The sequence below is a fragment of the Carlito syrichta genome, unplaced genomic scaffold (genome assembly GCF_000164805.1).
Source record: "Carlito syrichta isolate Samal-C Ts95f unplaced genomic scaffold, Tarsius_syrichta-2.0.1 Scaffold301823, whole genome shotgun sequence".
NCBI lineage: Eukaryota > Metazoa > Chordata > Mammalia > Primates > Tarsiidae > Carlito > Carlito syrichta.
Window position 1 is genome coordinate 131,500 of NW_007245919.1, and position 21,611 is coordinate 153,110.

A 21,611-nucleotide genomic window follows, 5' to 3' on the forward strand; every position below is an offset into this window, starting at 1 on the left:
CCCCCCCCCCCCCCACCTTTTCGAATCCCGAGCACACGCGGAAAAGTTTAACAATGTTTGAAGTGCCTGCGCCAGGGGCTGCATGCAGAGCGAGCCTCTGCTTCATCACGAGCGGCGCGGCCCTCTCCAAGAGTGATTTCCACTCTCTTTGTGAAAGAGTTGACCGCGGGGCAGGGCTCAGCACCTGCCGGAGGGGTGGAGTGGAGCGGAGCCCTGAAACGGAGGAGCCACTGCAGAGATGCCACCGCCCCCACCCCCGGGGCCCTCCCTCCCCCACTGGAGCTCTGACTCAGTTTCAGTCCCAGCACCAGGTTCAGGCGCGTGATTTCTGACACCAGATCAGTTGCGGGTCGCCCTCGGGTGCTTCGGCACGCACGCAGCCTTTGTTCTCCGCAAGACTCTGGAGAAGAACCCGGGTCTGGTCATGGTGCATAGACACCTTTCCTTCGTCCATTTCTTGCCAACTTGGGGACTTCCCAGAAAATGCAGTCAGTTGGAGTTGGCCAGAGATGTACTTGGCTATGACTGCAAGTTTGTGCCCACAGTGGGTGCATAATCGGGTCTGTCGAGTCGGTGCAAGGGGAAGAGATAAACATTGGCAAGCTTCCCGGTGTTTTCTCTGAGTTTTATTTATTTATTTATTTTACTTTCACCGTCCTATTGTTGAGCAGTTTATACCACCTCCCCCCTCCCTTCCTTTTTGAGAAGATAGCTTAGAAAGGATGTCAATTCTGAGTGGCCTAGGGTGTATGTGAACGGGGCTTTAGCTGCCCTATTGAAATCCCCTGCTATGCTCATTAAAGAGTTGCAATATTTGTTGAACGTATGTCGGCATGTGTCTTGCGTATTTATTTTAACGCAAATAGTCTTTTTCACATTTTGTGTATCTCTGTACAACAGGTGTCACAAGAGGTAGAGATGGATGATGGATGACAGCACTTTAATCAGTTGTGAAACCAGACCTTTGGAGAGTGGCATATTAAGCCTAATTCCCTTAGCAATGTGTGAGGTTCCACAGCTTTAGAATATAATTCTTAAATGTGTAGCTGCCAACCAACTCTCCACTAACATTTTCCAGGACGTGTCAGAGTCTGTGACATTATATTCTTTTCCTCCCTAATTTAGTAGTGAAGAAAAAGTTGATTATATAGATTGATCTGAACGTGTGAATTACATATCTGATTGCCTTTGTGTCTTTGTGTTTATCAGAACTCCTCAGACAAATGAGCAGCAGACAATATGCTTTGAACATAAGGGTTTGGTTTGGTTTTGTAAACAAATAGAAACACTTCCTTGACCTAAATAATATCCTTTGGATATATTCTTTTGTTCCTGGGTCTTAAACTTTGCAAGGGAGAAAAATACTATCTAAAGTAAAAACAGAACTTTAAAAAATGTCAGGGAAGTTTATTTTGTGTTCTATCAGGGCATAAATTGTTCCAAACCTTTTGCTGTGTTATCCTATTAGGTATTTAGGCATCTTGTAGGTGACATCTGGAAAATGTCTAATTAATTGAACATGATCTATCTGATTTAGAATAAATGATGGTGTTTACTTGATATTAAAACAATTAGTTATGTTTTTCTTGCAAATAATTTAATTGTCATTGGTCATAAAACTCACATGGAAATTTAACCATCTATAAATTGATTTGTGACTTTTAGCCCTTGAAGACATTTTTTAAGAAGATATATTTCAGCCACAGTGGCATGAGAACAGAGCAGCCTAAAGTCTGTCATTTTTGAAGCAATCGTTTCTAACAGGTCTACTGTCTGTGTGGTCATTGTTAAGTTCTGAATGGCACATCAATATTTCTGTGCTACTAGGGACTACTTACCAAATCTTTACTCAAGTGTCTCAGAACCAAACAACCTCTTTGAGACTATTATTAGGAACATTCTTTCAACAAATGGAAAACATTTTTGTTTATTAAATTTCAGTACAACAATTTTTTATTTCTAAGTAGTATACCCAGTAATCACTTACCCAGACAAAAAAGACAGCTACAAAACAATTCTCCATAGAAATTCTCTTTATTTTAATACTTTAAAATATTTAATAAGATACTTTCCAATACTTTTAAATACATCTCCTTTTTAAAAGTTCAGAGCATTATTTTAGACACGGTGAAGATATTTTAGCAAGAAATGACATTTCAAACAACTTCATCATCATAATCTGACCTGTAAGATTTAAAAACATCTAGTAGTAAGAAGAGTATTTTTATAGGTTAGGCTATGCTTATTTTGATGTATGAATATGTGAAAAAAATATAATCATGATGGTATTAATCAAAGAGTATTTATTGAATTTATGATTCTAAGTTGACAACCACATTTAAAAGCTTAGATCTGTACCGATATCTTACTACACACAGATGTGTAGAGAATATTTGTGGGGGTTGCAATAATTAAATTTTGTGAAATAACTGATAGGTAATGGCATCTTCTTTAGGACAAAGGTGAAAAGATCTTATATATGGGGATATGAATAAATATGAAGAAGGGTTTAGGTCTCAGTTGAGAGGATGTGTCTGAAGAGCAAGTGATATTTATATTTTTTAACATTTGAAGTGTTTTGAAGTAATGTATTTCTTTTCTCTTTCTTTTTAGTGTGCACAGCAGTGATCTCAAACCTGTTTATGCTGCAAAATGGCATTAGGAGTATTTCATGGCACCTCCAAATTTCTCCAGGACATTTTAATATGTATTAGTTTAACCTGATTAATACTGGCATATATTTTATTTAGGAGACTGGGTGATTTAGAGACCTCTCTTTTTATCATGCAGATACTATAGAATATTGCAAATTCATGGGTGCTGACCAGTAGCTCATAAATTAATAATAGCAAGGAAGATATAAGAAGAAACCGCTGAGCATTTCTCAACCTATGGAACTATTCCATGACATCATCAAACACAAAGTGATGATAGTGCAGTTTTCAAAGATGCAATTACTTTAAGTATCTCTTGGGCAAGAAAGGAACAAATTAATCTTATTGCTAGTCATTTAATAAGCCACCCATTTATCATGGCCATTATTCTTTAACTGCGGTTTGTTATTACTTTATGGTTTTGCCTTTATAACTTTTTCCTGAAGATGGCAATGTCTGTTATACATTACCGTTAGAAAAGAGGCAGTATTATGTGAGGAGGTCCAAGGTGGAAATCTAGCTGATGCTCTCACTAATAATTTTTACTATTTACAATTACATTCTGTGCTGGGCATTCACATGCAGGTAAATGGGTGTGTGCAACTGTGAAATGAGATTGTTTCTTTCACTGTTTTTAGCATATTACTGATGATATGACAGCCTGACTAAAAATATTTGGAAGACAATAAAAACATTATTTAAAAATCTGTAAAAAAAAAATCATTAAGGACATATATGGTTTGAAAATCTGACATAGAAGGCGTTCCAATAATTTGGATCAAATTATTCAGCAATAGCAAATACAAAACCTACTTAGAAACAAGCTCTCAGTCCACAACCCTTTATATTACCCACCCAGAAATCAGCAACTTATCAGTGCTAATGATTCTGACAGAGATAACATGGTGTATATATCTACCAATCTTTTTATTTATGAAATATTTTACCATGATATTAGGTTTGAACTATCTGTGGAGACAACATCGAAATCTGGTAAAAGCATAGATGGAGAGCCAGACGACCTAGTTCCAAATCCCCACTTTAGCACTTGTGAGCTATGTGAACTTTGGCAAATTATTGAACTTTTTCTGCACTTTTTGATTCATTTTTGAAAGAGATAAGAGCACCTACATCCTAGGATTACTGGACACAGGTGTCCAGCTCGTGCATTGCCCTCAAGTATATTAGGAGGGCAGGAGAAGGAGCTCAGTTTGGCAAGCCTAGTGCTGGGAGCTGAGGCCACCTAGAGGCAAAGGCAACTTTTCGTATTTGAACAGGCTCTTTTCCTAATTACCCAAAGCCTTGGATTGTGTTCTGAGTGAGGTATTACATTCTAATTTATAAATAAACATCAGGCCGTGATTATTATCATCATTTTTATTATACTCATAACCACTCTCATTTTTGAAGAAAACTAGCCAAGAAAGATAAAATAATCCCAAGTACCCACTGTTCAAATGTAGAGTTGGAATTCAGAGGTAATTCATTTTGATTGGCTGTGTGAATGCTTAAGTCACACTGTTACCTGGTTTGCCATTTATTATTCTGATCACTACTGTAAACATTCGGGTTTTTTAAAAATGAGTTTCATCCCCTTCTCGGAAAGCTTGTGGTATTTCCCAGCTGGAAAAACAGAACTTGCGGCTGCCACCGTCAACCATAAAATGAACCAGCTAGAAATTTGGTTTTATTTATCAATGTGAAAGAATGGATTGCCTCTCTAGGGCACTATGCAATTAAGTGCATTGTAAAATCTCTGTTGCAAGAATAAAAGTTTATTATGATAAAACTTTATAAGAACAATGTTTTAGAAGATGGTATAACACTGGACACCAAAATCAGAACACTTAGAACCAATAGCATTCCTTTTCTTTTTAGATTCAAAATGTTGACATTGCCATCAGAAGCCATACTATCTGGTATAGTGTAGTGGCGGTATATTTGTCAGTGTGACTTTTGTGGGAGATAAAAAGGAATTATGAAAAAGAAAAACTTATTTTGTGGGATTCTAAGATTTACCATGTAAATACACTTTCCTCTCAACTTATTTATTTTTGCAACCAATGGTAGATCACAATTGAACAGTAGGAATTTTTAATATGCCTTCTATACTTTTACTGAAAATATGATAGAAATTCAATACTCATCTAATATTGCTAATTGTAATCAGTAGTGTGAGATATAAGAATAATATTTTGCTTTTATTTTCATAACTAACTGAGCATTCAACCATCAGAAAGTAAATAACTGTAAGTAAAGCATATAGAAGCAAAAGTAAAACCAAATTATAGATCCTTTCTATTCAGAAAGAAAAAGAAAACTCACGTGGCTTCATAAGTTTAGTCCCACTTTAATGTCATTGCCAAAAGCACTCAAACTTTTGCCAATAGTTAACACTACAGGAATTTCTAAAGCTAAGAAAAAATACAAAAATCACTTACTTATTCATGAAAATAGTAGCGGTATCTTAGCTGTGACAGTGATAGGAATAGTTTTTTTAGTAAGCGATAGTAAGCGTTATCTCTAAATAAAGGGGCCAGTTTAGTAGGGGTGTGTGTGTGTGTGTGTGTGTGTGTGTGTGTGTGCGCGAGAGAGAGAGAGAGAGAGAGAAACATAGGGTTGAATATTTCTTTTCATAGTTCTATGAAAATTCAGTGTAGAAAACTTATATTTAATTACTTTTTAGATTTAAAAATTATTCAGCTCCTGGTGCACATCTAGTATGTATTAACAAAAATATGTGTAAAGATATTATCTTGAACTTTTTCCTCAATATATTTGTAGAATCCTGGGAGACAGTTCTTTTCTTTCTCTTGTAAATAAGCCAAAAATCAAAGGATGTTTTCAATTAAGATGCTAGGTGATATTTAGTAATTTATAGTTAGATAGTATAAATTGTAACCTCAGTGTAATAAAACCCATTATATGGCTCTCAGAATACTTATCTATCCCATAAAACGTTGATGGAAGATTTTATCTGAATATAACATTTTAGAATAAGAGTCAAATTCTTCACATGATCTCACAGAACAAAAAGGGAGGTAATCATAATGGTTCTCTAGGAAGATTAGCCTTTACAGAAGTGGGAAAGTTGCTTCCAGAAGATCTGCATTAATAGAATTTTTCTGGGAATTAGGGCAACATTTGTTTCCCAGCTGTTGGAGTTCCACTGTGCTAGCAACCTAATGTGATCAGCTGAAATGGCGGTAAGGGGTTTAGTAGCTGCAGCTTCTGCTGATTTTGCTGCAACTTGGACCAAATTTGCACGATAAGATGGAAACCAGTAATAAAATAGAATTAGATGCAAAGAAATTCATGGTGTCAGCTTTAAATTGAATGAATATAAACCCATAAAAATTGTGCAGTGCATTTATAATTTCCTGAAAACTCCCTTGCTGATCTGAACTGTTAGTGACTTTTTAGTTTAAAACCTGTAGACACAGCTGATATTCAGTCACACTTAGGAATTAATGTATCTACTCCAGTTGACAATGGGCTGCTGTCCTGATGCCACAGAAGTCTTCATGCTGTGCGGCCATCAACTTCTCCATCCCTCGTCCAGGACTGGAGGATCACTCCATTATCCACAGTCAGAGACATGGCACAAAGAGTGCCAAGGCTGGTTATTGACTGGGGCCTGTGCAGTATTAATTGCTAATTATTTTATTTTTTATTTTTATTTTTTATTTTTTGAGTTGGAGTCTCACTCTGTCGCCCAGGCTGGAGGGCAGTTGCATGCTCCCGGCCACCACAGCCTCGACCTGCTGGGCTCCGGTGATCCTTCCGCCTCAGCCTTCCAAGTAGCCGGAATTACAGGCATGCGCTACCACGCCCAGCTGATTTTTTGATTTATTGTAGAGATGAGGTCTCACTGCCCAGGCGGGTCTCGAACCCTCGGGCTCAGGCAATCCACTCACCTTAGCCTCCCAAAGCGCTGAGATTACAGGCTGAGCCACCGACCCTGGCTGCTAATTATTTTAAATATAGTCTCTGTACATATATTTTTTTATTTTGTTATTATTATTTTTCTATTAGCTATCATAGTGGTGTTAGGAATTTCTAGTGGTACTAAAAGTTCAATGCTCTCTTATGCATTGAATTAAAAGTGCTATCTTAATTTTAAAAGCAAGTTAATTCACATCACCATTTTCATATGCTCATCACAGAGATATCTTTGTTGTACTAATTTTTCAGTGTCTCAAAGATAGTGACTTGTAACATGTATATGATACACAAGTGTCCCTTGAATGTGTGCTGGCTTTGTTATATATAACATTTATCTTTTTACTCATTGAAATGTCTGGCTATTCTTTTTTTTTTTTTAATTTGACGTATTTTTGACATCTTGCAAAACAATCTTAGACAAATTTAACATTTCAAAAGTGCTAGAAAAATTTAAGGCTGACTATTCTTGGTGAAAAATTGAGCAAGCTGAAAACTCAAGAGAATGTAGTTAAAATGCATTCGGGGATTAGAAATACGTAAAGGATGTAGTATATGAAAATGAAAACAGAGCTTGCTTCTAAAATACGGTGATAAATATAAAGGCTTAATGGCATTGCTAGACTATTACCAGAAACAACCATTTTAAATGATGAAATAATCACAAAACCTAATCTTCGTAATTATATACCCATTGTTTTAGAGTTAACCATTGGGACTTCCATGATCATCACTCAAAGATTATTTATTTTCAGGTGGATTTATCCTTTTGAAGTCTCTTTAACTCATTTCCCATGGGCACTCATACTAACATGCTATTTTTCATGAACAGTTTAGGCAGTCTGTTAATTTGTTCATATTTCTGGTGTGTTGCTCCTGGGTCCAGATCATAGTTAATGAGACAGAGGGTACAAGTGTTGAGTTGCTTGCATTGATGGAACTGCTTTATTATTAGTTGATTGTTCTTAGCTTCTGTCAAAATATTGAATGACTACTACTGAATCACTGTTGTAAGGTTAATGAACTTCTGTTGATTTCTGCTCCCTCCTGCTTCAAAGTGTCATCGTAAGTCATTAATTGCTGATTCTGGGGAGCTGGATGGTTATGATACACTAACTCAGTGTGATGTACTGTAATTAAAGTACAAAGCTTGAATGATATTTTTTTCGCCAGTGTTAAGAACAGTAACAACCCCTATCTAGTTCCTGACAATTGACAACTTTTCTTGATAGGCTACAAAATTGAACAGTAGAAGACTCCTTCAATCCCAACAAAAACAATGTTCATGGAGATGAATCATAAGAAAGCCCTAAAACAATGTCTTAATTTCCTAATATAAAGTAATTTGACTTACATTTTACATAAACTACTTGATAGGCTTTTCCTAAGGTCATATTTAAGCTAACATTAGAATAACACTAAGAGAGTAGTGGAGGTTATGGAATGCAGTTTGGGGATAAGCAATAGTAACAGAGAGGGAACCTTGGCAGTTGACAGCAGAGGTCAAAGGTGAGCAAAAGAAGCAGATAAAAACCAAGACTAGACAGTAAGAACATTCTGGAAATTACTATTCTAGAAATTGTCTCTATAATCTGGTGAGTGTAGGAAACAGAATGATGGGAATTCCACTACTTGTAGAGTTAGCTAAATCCTATATCTTGTAATAGCTCTGTTATATATACATGACTATATGATGACAAGTGTGATCATAGATACTTGCAGTTATATCACTATGTAATTAGAAAAATTCATTCTGTGTAAAATGTAGAGGTATGTTAAATTGAATTTTGAGAGTTTTTTAAAAATCAAATTCTTGTAGCCTATATGTTTAAGAATTCACAAATGTTGTTAGAACAGAATTCCATTAATTGGTCTCAAGAAATATCTTTTTTTTTTTTTTTTGAGTTGGAGTCTCACTCTGTCACCCAGACTGGAGTGCAGTGGCTGCTCCCAGCCACCGCAGCTTCGACCTGCTGGGCTCCGGCGATCCTTCCGCCTCAGCCCTCCCAGTAGCAGGTATTACAGGCCTGCGCTACCACGCCCGGCTGATTTTTTTATTTATTGTAGAGATGAGGTCTCGCTGCCCAGGCGGGTCTCGAACCTGCGGGCTCAGGAAGAAATATCTTAAGCTTTGTTTATGGTTCCAGCCAAAATTGAAGTAATTTTATTTTGAGTATACTATATCTAGTGACTTTCAAGTCAACAGGTGTCAGGATAGGTGATAATACTGAATGCTGTGATTTATAAAAAATCTTTAAAATACTAAAATGAAAATTGCATTTTAAACTTCTCTTCCAGATTCTGAATATTCTATGTATTTATTCATAGAGTTTTGGACATTTGTTTGGTCCTAGTCTTTATTCCTAAAGAAATGTGCAATAAAAACCACTCGTAGTTAAGATTAATGCAGGGAAAGGTGAATTTAAATGCATTTGAATTTGAATGTAGTGAAATTATGAATTAAAGAAGGTTTGAAAATGCAATGTTATTACTTTCAAACTCATAAAGGAACTAACTTTAGTAGAGCATTTTTCAGGTTAAATTTGAAAATGCCATTTAGTATGTGTTAAATATATAATAGAGCCTTTAAAACTGACAAGCAATTTGTTCTCAAGTCTGCTAAATATGTGTCACCTTATTTAGCACCTTATATATCACTGTCTTTGAAAGACAATTTGGTCAAATTTTAGCCAACCCTCATCTCCATCCAAATTGTCAGAAATTGATAGTAATTAGCCATTGGTTGGATTTTACTAGCTCCTTCATGTCATGACTTATTTAGTACAACTGTTCCTTAAGCCATCAGATTTTTACAATTAAAATTAAAATGCATTTTAAGTACTTTACTCTCTCAGTTTATGTCTGACAGTTTTTATTTGGAATTTGTAACTTATCTGAGATGTCCTTGTAAAATGAGAAAAGACATTGGCCTAGGCGTGGGAGTAACACAAAATATGTCCATACAAAGACCCAGAAAATACTCATAGAATTAGTAATGAGATTTTTTTCAAAGACAGTGAGTACTTCAGAAGTCTATCCTGTCACTTCTGATTTAATATAATAATAACTGGTTGTTTATCACTACTATTACTTTCATTCTGGCTTCTATTAACTTTCACTTTTAATGGATTTGCTCTCAGGTATACAAAATAAAAGCAAATATTCATATCTTAAATTTGCCACTTTGTTCAGAATACCTTATGTAGAATTGTTTTATCTTTCTTTACTTGTTTTTGATAATTAAATTCCTTTATGAGTTACACTATTCTTCTTTCATAACTTTGACCTTTTAGCTCATTTTATACTCCTGAAATTCCTTTAGCTACTCTCACTTGCTATGATAATTGGTTTATAAAAACTAAGCCAGAAGAATTATGACTTCCCCTAATAAACATTGCCTTGAAAGTACTGGGTTTAAAAGTTTATGTTTCAAGTTTACTAGGGAGTTAATTTGCTTTTACTAATTGAAAGTAATAGGCTAGAAATAAACTTTACAAAATAATTCAATGGAAGAAGCATTCCTGGTTTTCTGTTTTGATTTGTTCTCAATGTTGATTCTCAGTGGCATGAATATAGTTCAAATTATCAGTATTTGGGCACTTTTTTTCAGGTCAAAAGGTGTGTTTTGCTGACTTCAAGCACCCCTGCTATAAAATGGCCTACTTCCACGAACTCTCCAGCCGAGTGAGCTTTCAGGAGGCACGACAGGCCTGTGAGAGTGAGGGCGGAGTCCTCCTTAGCCTTGAGAATGAAGCCGAACAGAAATTAATAGAGAGCATGTTGCAAAACCTGACAAAACCCGGAACAGGGATTTCCGATGGTGATTTCTGGATAGGGCTTTGGAGAAATGGAGATGGACAAACATCTGGTGCCTGCCCAGATCTCTACCAGTGGTCTGATGGAAGCAGTTCCCAATATCGGTGAGCACGGATCTTGAGGAGTCTAGGGATGCTCTGGGGAAATCCAAAGTGTGGATGGAGGATTCTGTAACCTGTAGAAGATGTCAGAGCAGAACAGGCAGAATCATTTAGCATCTGTGTATCTGAGTATTACTGTTTCTCCCTGTGTGCAGAAACTGGTACACGGATGAACCTTCCTGTGGAAGTGAAAAGTGTGTTGTGATGTATCACCAACCAACTGCCAATCCTGGCCTTGGGGGTCCCTACCTCTACCAGTGGAATGACGACAGGTGCAACATGAAGCACAATTATATTTGCAAGTATGAGCCAGGTAAGAAGCACTGTAAGTAGGTCTAAGGCTTTTTGTGCATTTTGGTATATTAGGCCTTATCTTTAAACTTCACTACCTTTGGCTCTATTTTTGTTTTTCTGTTATAAAATATGGAATTACCTTGGTGCTTGTCATATCACTCAGTGTACCGCAAACTGCCTAGTGGGCTCAAAGAACAGAGGAATAGAAACATCTGGAGAGGTGTCTTTAAGAGAAAATAATCATTTATATTATTAAAACCAAATTGTGTCTGTATAAACAGATTTTATAAACAATAAATATCTATTTGAAAATATTCTAAAATTAGTATAATGTGTAGAAGTAATCGCAAGTCACCAACACTCCTATATAGACTTACCCCTATGAGCAGCAGCTCTTTAGATGATTATCCGGTGAATTTAAGGGGAAAAAAACAGTTTTCTTCTGGATCACTAGCTTATCATTTCATAGCATCACACTTGGCACGTGGTCCTCAGTGAAAATCACACTGATAGTAGCTCATCACACTATAGTGGAGACAAGTGGGGGCATTTGACACGTTCTCCCTATGATTCCCGTTCTTGAAATATCTCTTCTTAGTTAACATTCTTTTGAAATCCCCAACTTCTTGCCACATGCAGCAAATGGAAAGATTGCATTGACTTGAGCAGTTCTTGTGTGTTCTCCTGTTAAAATAGTATATATTTGAATTACTTTGACTAGGACAGCTCAACTGCATTCATATTTGACTGAAAGAGGAACTAATCAGAACTCAGTTATTTTAAACATCATCTAAGAAAGTTGAGTTAGATTCGTAGGCTTTGAGGTTTTTTCGTTTTTTTCCTCTGATTTTCTTCTCCTCTGTGTTTGGAAGTGTCATTTTAAACTTTTCTGAAGGGCTGTCTGCTTGACCTCATAATATGTGTTCGCGGAAGGCAATTATAGTCGAATACTGCTGCCTCCATTATTCCTTTGAAATTACGTGAGTCTCTTTCTCATAAGACCATAAAGCACAAGGGATTATTTGGATTAGACTTACCCTTCTCTTACATTTATTCTGCTCTTGATTATATTAGCCAACTCTTTTATATCCCTGGTGAGTGATTCTTTAACCCCCTTAGTTGCTAAACCCAACATTACCCTCCTGGAAGCATTTTCAAAGCTAAGTCTGTTATGCACTTATGTTCTTTCTCTTTATTTTTCTTTGGAAAAATATAAAGTTGAAATTCTCTGAAGTTTTAAATTTATGACACTCTGTACTTAAAACTACTGAATAAATGAATTATATTATTATTAATACAATATTAGCTTCTTCCTTTTGAGTTCTTAGATCGACTATTCAACCATTCGTTTTATTTATTTTTATTTTTTGCATTCAAAATTACACCATTATTTAGGTCACCTTATAGCCTTCCAAGTAGCTGGTGCCTACCACCACATCCAGTTAATTTTTGACTTAATGTAGAGACGAGGTCTCGTCAAGTTGCTCAGGCTGGTCTTGAACCCCTGAGCTCAGGCAATCCTCTCTGCCTCCCAAAGTGCTGGGATTATAGGCATGAGCCACCATGCCCAGCTAGAATGTATCTTAAAATGTTGTTGTTTGAAGCAAAACTTCCAAATGCAATCCATTTACAGTCATCTACTGGCTTTTGTGAGAAGAAACTTAAGTAGTATACTGATATTAGTAAAAACCACTCTACACTTAGGCTTGACTTGCATTTAATGTCTCACATTTATATGTTCACCCAGTCTTGCTTGTCTTTGTGCCTGACTTTGTGCCTGCTTTCTCTTGGTTCCCTGGAGCAGGAATTAGCACAGACTCACTGTTGATTGCTAAATGCAGTTTGGGGTTTCAGGGAGAACCCATCAAGTACATCTTTTATTCAAAATAATTAAATGTTGACTTTATAGCTAGATAATGTCATGTAAATTTAAAATCAGTAAATATATTATTAGCTGTAAATTTTTCAGACATGAAAACCATAATGTTTTTATTGTTTTATAATCAACTTTTATTTTTATCTTTGTTTCCATTTCTCTTGTTTAATCATTACATATGATGCCTATATTTATTACTTACAGAGATTAATCCAACAGCCCCTGTGGAAAAGCCTTATCTTACAAATCAACCAGGAGATACCCATCAAAATGTGGTTGTTACCGAAGCAGGTAATTACTTCAGGTGTCTTTAACTCTTCCATCAAGAACAGAACTATACCTTTCAATGCTCCTTCACCTTGACCCTGGTGAAATTCGTCACATTGCTTGAGGAAGACTAGCATAGGCCTATGGAAATGTACTTTTGAACTAGATTAGAAAAAATTATGCTGAGCTAGTTTTTGAATAGAAAAATCGATTATGTTTTCTTCAGTTTAGCTTCAGGTGGGTATATCCGGTACTAAACCTACTGACCCAGATTAAACTTCCCCCAGCTACGTGTCGGCGTTAGGACGCAAGTCGGCATGTTTAATGACTGACAAACAGTGGTGTGCCGGTACCCGTTTAGGAATTGAGGTGGAATTGAGGCATGACATAAAAAGCCTGATTTGTAGTCTTTACCCATTTCTGTTGTGTAAATGCTCTTACCCCGGCCCATTCAGGCTGCCATAATGACAGGACTGCACAGCAGTTTAGGAAGAGAGGCACACAATGAGATGAGCTCTTACCTCGCTGACACTAGCACACCTCTACCTGCAAAGCAACCAAAATGCAATCCACCAATGCAAATTGCAAGTTAGTCAGAAACTGCTCTCAATGCAAATGAGGCGCTTTTTGTAGCATAGTCCTATTCCATTGGTTAGAAATGTTTATTTGTTCTAGATGCTTTGTGAAGATTGAACCAAAGACCCAAAGTCTCAAAATCTTTTCATAGGTGATTCGAAATCCATGAAAGAAGGAAATACTTTTTCTTTTCCTCTACTATTACATATCAGGGATCATAATGGCATTTCTAAGAGGAAAGGAAATATTTTTTAAATCCTTAAAATACTTGAAGCCACACAAAAGAATAGGTGAAAGCATAGCAAATTATAGGCTTAATACCCTACCACTGGACCTCATTAACTTGTCTTGTGTTAATAACTATTCTTTAACTGATGTAGAATTAAGTGGACAGCTTGATCTACATCTGGTCCACTTTTACCGGAATTATCTAGATCAATCATGATGATGACTTTTAAACTGCAAGCTAAATGCATAGTTTTTCAATTTGCTTTTCTTACTTAGATGTGATATTAAGATTTTGTATTTTTCACTTTTTAGGTGCCTGATTTTAAAACCATTCAGAACATCTAAACCTGATTAAAGAAATCTGTAAATAGTTACATTAAGAGTATTTTCCGAGCCGGGCTCGGTGGCTCAGCCTGTAATCCCATGCTTTGGGAGTCTGAGATGAGTGGATTGCCTGAGCCCGCGGGTTCGAGACCCACCTGGGCAACTTGGCGAGACCTCATCTCTGCAATAAATCAAAAACTAGCTGGGCGTGGTCGTGCGCGCCTGTAGTTCCAGCTACTTGGAAGGCTGAGGCGGAAAGATCGCCGGAGCCCAGCAGGTCAAGGCTGCCAGTGGCTGGGAGCAGCCACTGCATTCCAGTCTGGGTGACAGAGTGAGACTCCAACTCAAAAAAAAAGAGAGTATTTTCCCTCTTATAACATTGAACAGATGTTTGTCGAAGTTATTTTAAGCCGTACGAGATTTCAGTGTCATAGACTTTTTAACTTTACTAAGAATACCTAACACTATCAAGTGTGATGGAACGGGATTAAAATGATTTATTTTAGAATTTAATTAAGATCAAGTGTTTGGCCTCTTGTCTTTGAGTTATGACTGTATCTTCAGTTAATATTTACATAGTTTAGTTTAATCACAGAAACTCTTGCATATCATCATGGCAATGAGCTTACTGGTTAGGGTAATTATCTCATAAATAAGTTGTGATTTTAATAATAATTATGATTTAATAATCAGTGCTTGTTTTTCTAAGTAATGATTGAGAAGAATTAAGTGAGTTAGCAGATAATATTAATATATTGTGAAAACTAGTCCATTATTAAATCTGAATTGCAGATTTAATAATAGTTTTGGAAGTCTGAATAATTGGAACAGGACAACAAATGTAGTACAATTTTGCTTTAAATTGTTACCAAAACATGAATCCTGTCATGCATTGCTTAATGATGGGAATATTTTCTGAGAAATGCAACATTAGGCAATTTTGCTGTTCAAATATCACAATGTGTACTTTAACAAACCTAGATGGTATAGCGTAGTACACATCTTGGCTCTATGATATGACTTATTGCTCCTGGGTTATACACTTGTATAGTATGTTCCCATACTGAAAATTGGAGGCAATTGTAACACAATATATGTATCTAAATATATCTAAATATAGAAATGTATAAAATATGGTATAGAAGATAAAAATGGTATACCTATATAAAACAGTTCTATTATAATCCTATGGGGCCACTGTCATATATGGTGCATTGGGGAGCGAAATATCTTTATGTGGTGCATGATTATGTATTATTTCATTAGAATTTTCAGTATTTTGGGAAGACCCTTGTTTGGAATCTATTTATTGATAATAATCCTTCATTTTTTGAAAAATTATTCTATAACTCTTGTGTTAGAATCCTTTCTCAACTGTCTTTTCACATTAGGACTGTTTTGCTTTTGTAGGCTTAATTCCCAATCTAATTTATGTTATTATACCAACAATACCGCTGCTCTTACTGATACTGGTTGCTTTTGGAACCTGCTGTTTCCAGATGCTACATAAAAGGTAAATGATTCATGTGTATAGACACAACTTGAAAACTTTTACATAGAGTTTCAGAAATATTTGAAAATTTTAAAATTTACCTTAAAAAAGTTCTGATTTTTACGTTTGATAGTACAAATGTAGTATGTACAATTGAATAAGATACACATTGGTTATAAGATTTATGCAGCTTCTCATTTAATCCTTATAACCCTTATGAAGTAGGTACCTTTCTGTTTCTATTTTTCAGTGAAGACAATGGGTTACTTAATCTGCCTTGAGTTCCATAGTTAGTGTAAGTGGTGGCCTGAAATTTGAATGCCTGTAAGCTTACAACATATGCACTATATTATACTGTTTCCTGTTTCTCAAAAATAATAATGCTAAACTTTTCAATCTAGATGTCAAGGTATATGCAAGACTTGATTTTTTTTGCACTTTGTATTACCTTTTCAAAATTCAAGGTGTAGGCTTCAGTTTTATTTCAGAAAGATCTTTAAGAATAGGAAATAAAATGCAGGGGTAAAAATAGCTCACTTTTTGGCAGGCATCTTGAAATAAGGTAGTATATTTTACTAGAAAGATTTCTGGGGAATATTATGACTTTTATATCTGCTTACTCATACCCTGGAATTAGAGAAGTGAAGTTTTTCTACATGTGTCGATTGTCAACTACATTAAAAAATGAAATATAAATATGTATCAAAAGGAAAAGATGTTCTGTTTAATTAAGAGCATGCTTTCTAGAATAAGCTAGACATCTTTGAATGTTTAAAATAAGGACTGATCAAGAAGGACTCCATCAGGAAGACCTGCAAATGAATTTTATTTTATTTTTTGACTTTACTTCACCTTTTTTCTGAAATATGTCTTTAAAAAAACAAACCCTTAAGTAACAAATGCCTCAGAAAGCAATTAAGTAAATGTAAGCTCGAAATGATTGACATATATTTAAAAAATAATCCAATCCATAATTAATTGGATGTTAAAATAAAACATCATGAATAAAGACAATAAAGCCTGACAAATGAATACTTTTCTCTGTGTCCTTTTGAATTTCCAACATATATGTGGAACACAGTTAAAATGTTTTCAGTATTGTGTATATAGATAATAAAGACAACAGTAAATAAAGACAACAGTAAATATGTGGTTTCTTGCCCTAATTCCTAGGATTATAGATGGAAAGATCTTCCCAGAAAGCAGTGAAGTATAATTTGATATAATCCTTCCTTTCAGACAAATTGTTAAAGACCTGCGAGTAGCAAATCAGCTTGAAGAAATGATTTGATCATATTAGACTTTCTCACTGATAAAATAAAAATGACTAAAGTGTCAAATAACTGAGTTTTCTCAAGCTTGTGTTCTTTCTTCCAAATAGTATATTACTGTGGCAACTCTATTCATTCCAAGTCTCCCAAGTTTTTACAGCTTGAAGACCTGTGGAGTTTTCACTTGTTTGAAATTCTCAAAATGCAAAAATGACCCCAAATAGAGCACCTCCATGTGCTGGAATTAGCTGTAGTACTGAATTCATTTTTTCTTAGATCCTCCCCTTTTCCTTTCTTCCAGGAAAGCAAGGAGACACTTCATCATAGACTCAACTCCATTATCATCTGAGTGCCTTGCAGAAAGTTTAAATTCCAACCTGGTACACTTGATGGTTTCTATCATTCCATGTCATGCTCAAAATAACTCTTGTTTCCTTTACTGGTAGCAATTCTTAAATGAAATACTAATTCTACACAAAGCCACATGGATAACTTAACCACTTTTTTAACATTTAAAACATGTTTGTGCTTTTGATAAACTTTGCTTGACTTATTTGCCATTCAAATTAGATGACTTTGTAGAATAAAATGTATTGATCTTATTTATTTAGATAAAAAAATCTACAAAACATACAATTTGGATGTAATATTTTATTACTAACAAAAGCAGTTAAATGGAAGTGAATTCAATATTGTAAAATTATAATGGTCAACGTGTTTAGAAATCGTTTTTATCCTTATTAAGGGAGTTCTACAATGTTTGGTAGATGGAGAGGAGGGGATAGGAAAAGCCTGTAAGGACTGGAGCAGATGCAGGGGAATGAGGTGGGGTGGTCAGGAGGGGAAGTATATGCAAAACACAGTGAAAAAGAACAAGCAATGATGACTGCTTCAGGCGAGAGATCATCTTCAGGAAACCAGATCAGAGAAATCCAGATCTTGACAGGGTATCTGGTAGAGGATGACTTGGGCAAACTCAGGAAAAGATGTTTCTACAGATGCCTGAAAAGTGACCATTTAATGTAAAGGCAGAAGACAGTAGAGCCCCTGGCATAGGCCTGAAATGTGGGTCAGAATCCTAGATCTGACAAGGCCTAAGTTATATCTCAGATCTAGAGGAATTTTTCTTTTTTTATTACATTTTATTTTATTTTAGAGATGTGGGGTACAAGCAAGGATTAGCTACACAAGTAGACTGCATGCAGGTGAAGTTTGGGCTTCCAACTGGCCCTCACTCCCCCTGGTATACGTCCAGGTAACCTTTGTGTTGTTACATAACGCCCCCAACCTCCCTCCCCGCCAACCCCCTGTCATCCCCAGCAGTGCCCAGTGACTACTAATCCCCCCCTTGTGCTAATATGATTACCGTTCAGGTCCCACTTATGAGTGAGGACATACTCACCATGTATTTCTAAGTGGGAAAGACTCTTTAAACAGAACCAAAAATATCACTTAACTAAACAATAATTTCTTTCTTTTTATTTTTCTTTCTGGAAAAGGGAACGTGACTACCCTGTTGGTGGGAGTGTAAACTAGTACAATCTCTGTGAAAAACACTGTGGTGATTTCTAAAAGTTCTAAAAATCAACCTTCCATACAACCTAGCAATCCCCCTTCTGGGACTATACCAGGAGGAACTCAAATCACTCTATAAAAAAGGTACCTACACATACATGCTTATTGCAGTATTCTTCACAATAGCACAAACATGGAACCAACTGTGCTGCCCATCAAAACTGGACTGGATAAAGAAAATGTACATATACATGATGGACTATTACTCAGCCATAAAGAAAAACAAAATTATGAACTTCACAGCAACTTGGATGAATTTAGATTCTACAACGCTCAGTGATCTATCACAGAAACAAAGATCTGAGTACTGCATGTACTCACTAATAAGTGGACTCAAAACATTTATCGTAATACTATGAAAAAGCTATTGGCAGTAGTGGGACACTGTCAGGGGAGAAGGGGTCACATGACATCAATAAGAGTACCCAATCTAAAACCAGGCAAAGTGGGGACCAAGGGGAGGTCCAAATTTTACCTGTACAATGACCACTTATGTACCGAATCCTGAATTGTAACCCATATCTTTAAAATAGAAATTTAAATAAACAAAAAACTGGAGGAACTTTTCAGAGACTACATTGACTTCAGAGATTGAGGTAAATGTAAGCTGTCAGGAACCAAGTGACTGAAAAGTATGACAGAAAAACTAATGGGAGGAAGAGAATAGGCTCATCCTTACACTTAGAATAACAGCATCATTTTGATGATGTGATGGCAGATTCAGTATACATTAGTGACAGGATACTCAAAAATCAAGATTTCAAAAATTATTGATAAAAGCAAATAAAGGTTTATTGGTGAATAAAGTGGACATTTTAAATTTTGTGCCAGACACATTTTTGTATGGGTGTATCTGAACTCAAAATTATGAAGATTTCAAAAAAGAAAAGATACATTGTATTTTGTTCATCATTCACAATAACTGTTTCCCATCTTCACACATTGGAATAATCTAGAATTTTTTGTAGGAATGAAAAAATATGCTGTTGAGAGAAGAAGGACCATTTTATAAATAAGTGTCTGAGAGATCTCCATTTGGGTCAAGACATGCCTGCTTTGCTAGTCTCTGCACTAAACTTATGTTTTATTCTATTTTTTTAGTAAAGGAAGATCAAAAACGAGTCCAAACCAGTCCACACTGTGGATTTCAAAGAGCACCAGAAAGGAAAGTGGCATGGAAGTATAATAATCCCCTGACATGACTCCAGAAAAGAAAATAGAGTTTTATAATTCTGGATGTGTATAAGGAATGGCATCAGAACATTTGCTTGGAATGGCTTGACATCTCAAAGGACCTGCAAGATGAACTGTAAGCTCCCCCTTGAGGCAAATATTAAGATAATTTTGATATGTTTACTATTTCATTTACAAAATATGCTGTGCTAATAATGAAGTGAGACATGCCTATTTTGCTAAAGGACTCATCCAAACTTCAAGTAAATGAAACGGGCCGTGCAGATAAGACTGCTATCAACACATCAGGAGTATGTGTATTGGAAGCAGTTATTTTTATTTTTTTCATCTTTCATAAGTTGTAATCTAGTTAATGTGATGTAAATTGTATTGACTTTTCAGTGTGCAAAAATATTTTACCTTTGCCTAAGTGTTTGATAAAAATGGACTGTTCTAATATTTATTTTTATGGTGTTTCATTTTACAATACATGCTGTTTTGATTAAAAAAATTTATTACTCTTGCCAACTGAATTCACACACACACACATTCACACACAAATATATCACCATAGAAGAAGTTTCTTTTCTGGAAATGGTTCATATTCTTTCAGTTTCTCTGCTTTTGGTTAATCAATGTTTAGGAAATCTCTTCAGAAATAAGAAGCTATTTGATTAACTGTGATGTAGTTCTCCTTAAACATTTTACTTAGAGGCAAGAATTGTCTAATTTCAATTGTGCAAGACATGTGCCTTACAATTATTTTTAGTTTAAAATTCAACAGGTTTTGTAATAAAATAACCTTATGAATAGCTGCATAAACAATAATGCAGTTAATCTGGACACACAATATAAATCATATGTCTTCACATGTTGCCTATATATAACTACAAGCAACTCTCTGAGAGTTTAGAGATCAATGCTGTCCCTCTCTTATCCACAAAGCAAATATGGTTGTTTAGGATTTGGGATTGACACTGGAAGCAGATAGTTGCAGAGATTGTTTAAGGTTTCCTTATGTGTATGTAGCCTTTAAATATATTAGTATACAAAGAGGTTTTAGAGTTGGTACCAGATGAATGGCCACCATCAGTGTGGAACTAAGCACAGCATCCTGACATTTCAGGAAGGAGAGGAACTATGAATTCACGTGAAAATGGGTTGGAGTCCATCAACGATTACATATTAATTGATGAGGATTTGCTTGAGATAGTAAATGGTGGCTCCTTTCCATCTTATCTCTTGGTTTCTTCAATGCTTGTGTCATGTTCTTCTCAAGAGAGAGTTGTATCTGAACTTCAAATGTCCCTGTGCTCCTTTTAACCAAATAAAGAGTTCTTGTTTCTGAAGAATGATCATCAGTGTTGTCTAAATCTCTTATATGCACAAAGTACAGACACGTTTGTATCTATACAAGAAGTTGAAAACAAATTATTCTTCAAATGTGGTAAGAATAGAAGGTTTGGTTATATTTAATATCTTCTCTGTTAATCCTTTTCAGTTAGATAATAGAGTACTCCCATTAAGGCAATTCACAGCTAAAGTTGGGTGGCAAAACTAAGAGGCAAAATAGACATCAATAGGCATTGCCCTTTTTCAGTTGCTTAGAGACTGAGAGAGCAGCTCCATTAGAAGTTGAAATCTGCCAACATGTAGTCTCCTCTTTCTTTTCTTTGCTACCCATCTTTCTGGGTAGAACCAGAGACTAGCTGCTATAATCTAACCTCTTCTCTCCAAGCTACCACTGTGCATCTCTTCATTGAGTCAGGACTTAAAGGAGAGAAGCTAAACATTCCCCCTGTCTCTGCCACCCAGGACCATAACAGCTGCAAGGCAAAAGCAAAGCAATGGGGGAAAGACCATGGTTTTGCCTTTTATCTTTATCCAAGTCTGGGTAATTCTTCTGGTATGAATGACTAAAACCATAAGCAACTGGGATGGAATAATGAGCTTCTCTCTTTATTAGAAGAAGATAGTGATGCTGTCCAAAGAGTTTCTCAAACTTTTATCCGACCTTTGAAA

At 35.8% G+C, this 21,611-nt stretch overlaps 1 protein-coding gene across 2 annotated transcripts; it reads left to right on the forward strand.

Annotated features, from left to right (window-relative positions):
- The first annotated feature begins 10,208 nt into the window (after positions 1–10,208).
- On the forward strand, positions 10,209–20,096 carry CHODL (chondrolectin). 2 transcript variants are annotated; one of them, XM_008055326.1, is made up of 5 exons: positions 10,209–10,516; positions 10,669–10,826; positions 12,888–12,974; positions 15,489–15,591; positions 19,518–20,096. In XM_008055326.1, the coding sequence occupies exons 1-5, from the start codon at positions 10,251–10,253 to the stop codon at positions 19,600–19,602; spliced, it is 699 nt and encodes a 232-aa protein (XP_008053517.1). In that variant the 5' UTR covers positions 10,209–10,250; the 3' UTR covers positions 19,603–20,096. The 2 variants fall into 2 exon arrangements, with proteins under 2 accessions (XP_008053517.1, XP_021566702.1); XM_021711027.1 differs by lacking the exon at positions 15,489–15,591 and having other exon boundaries at positions 10,212–10,516; positions 19,518–19,618.
- Positions 20,097–21,611: the final 1,515 nt, after the last annotated feature.